This window comes from Helianthus annuus, chromosome 17 (genome assembly GCF_002127325.2).
Source record: "Helianthus annuus cultivar XRQ/B chromosome 17, HanXRQr2.0-SUNRISE, whole genome shotgun sequence".
Lineage (NCBI taxonomy): Eukaryota > Viridiplantae > Streptophyta > Magnoliopsida > Asterales > Asteraceae > Helianthus > Helianthus annuus.
In genome coordinates this window covers 147256541-147265447 of record NC_035449.2, presented here as the reverse complement: position 1 = coordinate 147265447, position 8907 = coordinate 147256541, and the positions used below count along the sequence as shown (strand labels likewise).

Here is an 8907-nt window from a genome sequence, read left to right as displayed (position 1 = left end):
ATTAAACAATATTTACTTGAAAGTGCGGATCAGGCTAGATTAACGTCGGCCATGCCATGTCATTTGCCGAAACATTGTATTCACCGGTGATACAATATAACGTTTATTGGACAACCTATGAGCGGGACTATGATATGTCTTTGTCAGACGAATATCTACTTGACAGGTGACCTTCACCCCCACGCTACTCATATGAATGTATCTTTGTCAGATACACCGACCAAAGCACAGTTTGGCAAAACAAATGTTGGATCACATAAATATGGCAACATGTTAGATCATCAGAGTATCACCGCATTTGGACATTCACCATTTGGCTATACACGCCACATTCCATTTGGCTATATACGCCGCATTCCATTTGGCTACACATGCCGCATTCCATTTGGCTATACATGTCGCATTTCATTTGGCTATACACGCCGCATTCCATTTGGCTACACATGCCGCATTCCATTTGGCTATATACGCCGTATTCCATTTGGCTATATACGCCGCATTCCATTTGGCTACACACGCCGCATTCCATTTGGCTACACACGCCGCATTCCATTTGGCTACACATGCCGCATTCCATTTGGCTATACACACCGCATTCCATTTGGCTACACACGCCGCATTCCATTTGGCTACACATGCCGCATTCCATTTGGCTATATACGTCGCATTCCATTTGGCTATACACACCCCATTCCATTTGGCTATACACGCCGCATTCCATTTGGTTGTACATGCCACATTAGACACTACTAATATAGGATATAGTATGGTTACAAACATACTGGTTTACACGCCATGCAATCCTTATTTAATGGCACAGGAGTAGCGCTATGAGAGGTGTAAATCCACTGCCATGCAACATCTTCTCAAACAATAATTTTGAGATTCATGTTCGGTGAGGTCTTATACCTCCATTAATGAGGCTAGCCGCCATGGACACACCATATCAGATCTATGCTTGTTCAACAAGATTTGTGGACGTTCAAGCTATGCGCGTGATTTCTAGCAGATACTCTTTCAATCAGGTATGAAAACTTGTTAATTTCTACGATAAATTTCAGATATGTTATGCGCGTTCGAGATTCACTCACGTCACCTTGCTCACAACCCTTTCCGAGGGTAAAATACTCGCTGACACAGCACATTAATTTACAAAATAAAGAAATAATAAATAAGTGTAGATATTTTTGTGTCATTGAAATTCTGACTTGCATGGTGTATAAACATATACAGTATAGGGTGGTAACATGATACCCTATATGTTGCTATTTTGTCACAAGAATGAGGTACAGATCTGTTGATGTACAAAGTTCCATTAAGCTATAATTTTGAGACCCATGTCTGGTGGAGTTCTATGCCTTCATTAACAATTTTCAGCACTTCAGCGCCATTTACACATGAAATTAGGTAAATATTTACTTTCCTTTTTTTTCTTGACAAAGGGTTTTACAAAGAAAAAAAGTTTACTCTTACGCCACTTCAAAAGTTCAACATGCTCATGATAGTCATTTTATTATTGTTATTTAAGAGCTCATGGGCAATCAATGGCGACTGAAATGAGTACATTAAACTCTGTGATTTTAAAATTATTATAACAAAGAATACTAGCTGTCAAGAACTATCACATGCTCACATAGGACTTCATCTGCTGGTCCATTTTTCACGAAACAGAGCAATGGTTGTCGTTTACAGTCTCTTTTCCATACAATCACCCTTAGAAAGGTGTGATTACGAAAGCCAACGCGCATGAGGGATAGTCCCTCTGTCACCTGCGCTCACACCGGACAGGCTTCGCTGCCGCGCACGACAGATAGTCCCTCCACCACCGCGAGCGAGAACGTCCCGCCCTCGCCAGAAATATCCTAACGCGCAAGCAAACTCTGCACCAAAACCGCTTGTCGCGCCAGACTTTCTGCTCGTACCGGACTAACTTCGACGCGCACCCTTATCAAACTCCATTGCTATGGGTAGAATCTGCCACGCACCCTTATCTGAGACACTCCGCCGCCGCGCGAGTACACCCTGCGTTTGCCCAACAGACTCCACCGCCGTACAAGTACACCCCGCGTGCCAGACAGACTCCGCTGCGGCGCAAGTGCACCCCGCTTGCCGGACAAACTCCGTCACCCGTGACCCTAACACATGCTCCACCGACTCGCGAGCCAGACATACTTTACTTGTAGCTCAAACACCAAGATTAGCGCATGACGGACAAGTTCGGTTGCACTTGAAAAATGAACACGGCGTGTGGCTAATCCACGATCACGACTGTATAGGAGGTTATCTTGATGGCCAAAAAACATACCCGTCAACTACAATTAATGGGTCATTGACTTTGCTGGCATGATATCATCATCCAATAGCTGGTAGATCATATGTTTATCCTGAAAAAAACAAAAAAACAAAAAACAAAAAACAAAAAGAGGGAAAACAATTTAACAAATTTTAAATGATACTGCATACGAAAATGCCCCGTACATAATACATACACATTACATGCGATGTACATATCTTATGCATATTTTGCTTATTCAAAACCAGTCTTTTAGTACAATGCTACTTACAGTATTTTAGTACAATGCTACTAATATTTACTAAGCAGCAATAAAGAAAGACAAGCATGAGGCAACATCGCTTTGAGGGTCGAAATTGTTTTCACATATTACGGAGTATGGATGTAGAGACGAGCATCTCCTAAGGACAACATTTCGGTATAATGTTTTTCATATATCAAACCCTTTATTACGACTTACCTTGTCAACTTATTCGCAGGACTGGCAATACATTCGATCGATAAAACGCAACGAGCGATCCTCACGCACACCGATGAAAGCCTAAAAAGCTGCACCGCATATGAACACGTAAGTCGCCATACGTGCATGCTCCTTTACTTATGAGCACGTAAGTCGTCATACGCGCATGCTCCTGCAATTATGAGCATGTAAGTCGCTATACGCGCATGCTCTTCTACTTATGAGTATGCCGGTCTCTATACGAGTCTGCTGCTCTACATACGAGCATCTCAGTCTCCATGCGAGCTCGCTGCTCTACATACGAGCACGTAAGTCGCCATGCGCGCAGGCTCCTTTATATACAAGCGAGCACACATGCGCTGGCAAGCGCATGCTCCTTTACTTACGAGCACGTAAGTCGCTATACGCGCATGCTCCTTTGCATATGAGCACGCTAGTCTCCAGACGAGCCTTCTGCTCCACATGTTATCTCCATGCAACCCTGCTGCTTTACATAAGAGCGCGTAAGTCGCCCACGCGCTCATGCTTAGTTACATACGAACACACTTACAAAGTATAAATTGTATCACGAGCATATTTCGTCGCGCGGGTAACCTCTGTATCACGAGCAAACATCGCCGCGCGAGTGCTCTCTCCCGCTACCTCCGGCGGAAGTTCTTGTTCAACCCGCCACCTCCAGCGGAAGCTCGCCACCTTCGGCCGAAGCTCTTATTCAACACGCAACCTCCGACGAAAGCTCTTGTTCCACCCGCCAAATCCCGGCAAAAGCTTTTTACCCACCCGGCCGCTCGGCGGACGTTTTGCCCACTCACGCCATCTCCGGCAGACCCGTCCTTACTGACGCCATCAACCGGCGGGCATCGTCCTAAGTCACACCATATCTGGCGGAATAGTTTACATACCCAATCGTCCTTTGGGCGCACCGAATTTCCTCAGGCGGACGATTTTGGTCACGCCATCACCATTGCGCCACCCTCCTCTCCCGACATTTGAATGTTGTTGGCTAAGCCGCCTGCTGTCCATGTCGGACACTCACTCCGCTCTACCTTGCACTGGAGTTGCGTTTTCTCCGCCGTGGCGTGATGGTCTCAACGCGAGATAGAATCCCACCCCCAACGATGCATCACTAAATTGTATGATCTGGCGCTGTACACGTCAATTTTTATGATAAAGCTAAGAATGCTCTCTAGTTTTAAAAATTGTGGAGGATTAAAAGGCATGAGATCATTTACATCAGTACAACCAGTACTTGAAATTTGGGGGCATGCATAATTTCTACCATTACAAAGGGCATGCCTTAATCGTTTTGACTATTTACTTGGATATTTCGATGATCCCAAACATTAATTAGCAGCACTGAACATGATGATCTTGCACGGTATGACACCTTAACACTGACACTTATAGTTTATGCGCCAAGTTTATGACCTTCAAAATGCGTAGGCTTAGAAGGGTAATAGTAATGGTCAAAAGTATTGTAACACCTCGAAAATTCATGTCCAATAATGTATTGACATGTGTCGTAAGCTTTGAACGTGTGAAAGAATACTTGAGAGGGACTAAAGTTGACAAACAAGGAAACTATGTGAATATAAGGGTCCAAAGTGTCAACAATGGATAAATATATTTTAAAATAGCCCTACAAGATGTTTATACCTTCAAACGAATAAATCATGGATCATACGGAGCTAAATATGAAAGAGAGTGAGAGATTACAAACTACAGGGGCTAAATGTGTCAACATGTTTAAAGTATACCTCTGAGTGACCTTTTGGCAAACCCGAAGATTTGTAACGGTAAATTATGCTCACTAGATTGTGTAATAAAAATTTCATAAAGTTTCGTTAACGTATGAGAAAGTTATGATAAAATTCGTATGTGAGGGGTTAAAAGCGTCAACATTGAATTCTAAGGCCTTACGGGTAACCCCAAAGTTAAACAAGGACTTAACAAAGTTGGTATAAGTCTTAAGGTCCTTAAAAACCAAGTTAGAGGGCCAAAAGTGCAAGAAATAAGCTTAAAACCACGTTACAAAGGACCAGGGGCTGAATTGCAATTAATTGAAACTTGTTTGGCTGGTTATGGAGGACCAGGCGGCCCGCGTAAGAAACCCTTATGGGTTTACGCGGCCCGCGAGAGCAGCACAGCGACAGAAAAACTTGCAGATGCCAGTCAGACCTGTGTAACCGACTTTAAAGCTTGTTTTTACATACCAGGGACTGCACCAACAAGTTTACATGCATAGGGGGCACTTGTCTTGATCTGGAAACAGGTGTAGACTTCCTTGGCATCATCTTATGAGATCAAAATCACTATATAAGGAACCCCCATGTTGTAACATTTGTTCACATCATTTGCAAACATTCACAAGTGTACTCCTGGAGCTCTCTGATCATCAAGCAAGCTTCCTAGTGGTCTCTAGTCGTAATTAGGACTCTTGTAAGTATCCTTAACCCTTCTTAATTCAGTTTAGCTTAGTTAATTAGCTAAAAGTCAAACCATCGTAATTAAGGTTTGACTTCGAGATTACTCGTAATTTATTCAGTCAAATCTCGAATTAAAAATACCTATGAGTGGGTAATTATGTGGGTAATAAACCCTTAAAAGGGTACTCACTGATTCCCACTCTAGCTAGGTCAATTATCGGGTCAAAGCTTACTTTAAAAAGTCAACAGAATGCTTATTTTCAAATTAATTCATAATTAGCAATGTAGGATCCATGCAACTTGTTTTATCATTAATATAACTTGGTAAATAATGTAAGAACATGTCTAAACATGTTCACCCCGACAATTTTCAGTTTAAGCTCGGTTCGGGACCGAAAGTCGCATAGTTTAACTTCTGCTTTGACTTTCAGTTCTGACCCGTTCTAGCATAATTTAGATGTGCCTTAGAGCTCATATTAGGACTAGGTTTCATGTTAGTATAACCCTCTGAGATTATACAACTTGATTCATTAGTTATCCGGTTCACATGCATGTTTCCGTTAAATGCTTATATGTTGACCATTATGCCCAAATGACCTTAAAATGTGATTTTTGAAAATTTAAAAGAGTAGACACCTTAGTTACTAATTTATAAACTTGTACCTAAAATTTGACATCAGTTTGAGGTCTAGATTAAGAGTTATGCTCATTAGCGTAATTAGAAAGCTTTTTAGTAATTTAATGACATAATTAGCATATAGCATATCTAAACCCAAATTTTGATATCAAACTTTCTACCTACTGATATAAAATAATATTTTAGGATTTTTGGAGATTTTTATTTATTTTTAGGCTGGGCATAACTTGGAGTTTTAAGCTTAATTCGGTTATTGTCGGTTTTGCCCTTTTGGGCTATAAAATGAGTTTTATAAATCCTTTTGACCTTAAACCTTTTTTCTACTGATTTATTATGTTAAATAAATTATTTTGAGCCTTCAAGAATATTAAAAACATCAGCTTTCTATACAAAACCCGGAAATGGCTCCAAATCGTCTTTTTAAGCATTTTTACGACATAGTATGTATCAAAACTAGTTTATATATATATATATATATATATATAAGGTTTGATACCTACTGATTTATTTAGTAAAATTTTATATTATAATAGTAAACAAAGGTTTTAAACTCAGATTTTCAGTTTTAACCTTTTAGGCTTATGTGAAATTACCAAAATGCCCCTTCGGTGCATAAAATGGTTATAATTAATAAATTTCACATATATATGATACCCTACTATTATAACTTATTAAATTAAGTATATTTACTAAATAAATCAGAACTGTAACTCAGATTACAAATTAAACTCTTTTATACCCTTTAAAATGACCAAAATGCCCTTATGAGGCATAGTTTGTGTTTAAAATCATTTTGGGCATAATAGGAGATATCTTACTGATGTCACAACATATTTAGTGCATATTAACTCAGGGAACTTGTATATGATTCATATGGTTACTCGTTACGCACTTTCCGTTCGGATCGGCTTATGTAACTAGTTTGCACATTTAAGCCGAAACGGGTCAAACCATATCATTATTGTCTCAAAATCCAGAATGTGTTTAAGTTACCCATATTAAACAAGCATGAAAGCTTGTTGGGTCAAAACCACATTCTAAACCGGTCTTCGCCTTCCATGCGATTGAACCGTATTCATTCTTTAAAACTAACCGGTCTAAGCTTAGGCTAAATTAAAGACCCGTTAGGATTCTAATAGGTTATTATAAACCTTCGTTCCAGAATAGGATATCCAGTAAAAGATATTTGCACTTGCTTATTGTGACTATACTTGCTCAGGTAAATACTTTTAACTTATTTTCCCTATACGGGCTTGGGGTACGGTATATAAAATACCACTTGGTCGGGCATTAAATCTTTAATCAAATATAGGTTAAATCATTGAAATGACCCGTTAAAATTGTTTTGTTTGCTTAAAGCCTTTGGGGGGTTAATGACCATGTCCCGGATATCCTTGGCATCATTTTACGAAATGGCCACGACCTAAGCATACGGGTGTAGGCGTACACCCGTTGTGCATAAATATTAAGGTACAACCGCCAGTTTCGAGGGAAACTGCTGCGGGACTATACCATGTGGTGTGTCTATTGATCTTTAACCCGGTGTAGACCCGGGCTACTGGACGCATAAGAAACATGTAAATCATTTACAAGTTTATATTCAAATAATTATCCCAAGTTATAAAAATCTTTTTGTGCCATGTGCATTCAAATCAATTTTAAACCTTTTCAAAATGAGTCAGTTAAATTGTATTTACCAGTGTAAACTGACGTATTTTCCCAAAAAGATTAAGTGCAGGTACTACGCGTAATAGGCTGGCCTCTCCTTAGCATCACTTAGAGTCTCGCAAGCTTGGATGCAAATAAATCTGTTGAACATGTTTCCTTTTTCTTTTGATCCGCCTGTGGATCAATTTCAACTGTTTGTGATACTTAATATTACAATAGTTATTCGCTTGAAATAAATCTATCTTTTTGCTTCCGCTGTGCATTTTAAATTTGTGTTGTTTGACTATGATGATATCAACTACGTCACAATACTCACCACCGGGCCCACCGGTGACACGTGGAAAATAGGGGTGTGACAAGTATATGTACAAAATATCATTGTAATCCCTGATAAAGTGCATACTTAACAATTTCACCTTTAGCCTGCATATATTTCACTAAATATGATTGTGTAGTTTTGAATACATATTAGTTATACTCTATTCGTTTTACAAAAGATTGCACCATGTGGTTTATGCACATTGCTGATTGGCTTACTAATAGAAAATGGTTCTATTTTACCAAATAGACACACGTTTTCGGTTTTTCGTCACGTCACCTCAGGTGCAAGACTCGCTTAGTCGCGCCACCTTTGGATTTTATCCTGCTATTATATATAGTTTAGCTAACATTTAACAAAGAAGGTTGAATTTTTAGATAGGGCAAAGAAAGATTATTTGCTCGCATACAAAAGGAGAATGACATTTATCGTACCCAATGCCTCGATCTATATATAACCTAAAAAGCGGTACAAAAAAGCTAGATCATAACTAGTGCAGGGTAGATGATGGCAATTGTACGTCGTTTAACGACAACCAACCTTCACTCTTTAAATATCCGCCTGCCTACCAGCCTCCACACAAAAGTTATAAACGGGCTTTGCATCTTCAGCGCACGAGAAAGGACTCTGATCGCCTAATTCAAGTCAGATCAGATAAGGTTTTTTTCACTTCTATGACATATACAATTTAATAGACAAGGAATCCATCATGCTTTGCCTAAACTCTTTGTATATCATTTTGTTGATAATTGTTACACCTCCATTAAGTAAATATATGAACCAGGGAAGGGTACGCCCTCATAATTTATTATCTTACCCTTCTAAGTACAATCAGCAGTGCATTGTACAACTGCGTATTATCGTACTGGTTAACCAGTCACGGGTGTAATTCACCGGGTTAAAGGGAGTATCATTCATATGTACACATGCTAAACTATACATTGAATAATCCTTATGCAAGCACACGGACTTAGCTAGGTACTTTCTCACCATGCCGCCTCAATTGCTGAATTATCATATCCGATATATAGTCTTGAATTAGGCCAACCGTTATGTCCGACATCTACACGCAAGACTCACGGGTGACAGGTTCTTAATCTTACC

General features: G+C 39.7%; 1 protein-coding gene across 1 annotated transcript; it reads right to left on the bottom strand.

The window, feature by feature from the left end:
* Window positions 1–405: 405 nt before the first annotated feature.
* On the bottom strand, window positions 406–934 carry LOC110893583 (pupal cuticle protein-like). Its single transcript, XM_022140682.2, has 2 exons — window positions 910–934; window positions 406–749 (listed from the first exon to the last, which is right to left on the bottom strand). The coding sequence occupies exons 1-2, from the start codon at window positions 932–934 to the stop codon at window positions 406–408; spliced, it is 369 nt and encodes a 122-aa protein (XP_021996374.2).
* Window positions 935–8907: the final 7973 nt, after the last annotated feature.

What these genes read in the sequence shown, in the direction of transcription:
- LOC110893583 (XM_022140682.2), bottom strand. Translation starts at nt 934, where the DNA reads ATGGCGGCTAGCCTCATTAATGGAG. An exon ending in GGCTAGCCTCATTAATGGAG is followed by an intron (nt 750 to 909) that starts GTATAAGACCTC and finishes ATCCTATATTAG; the next exon opens with TAGTGTCTAATGTGGCATGT.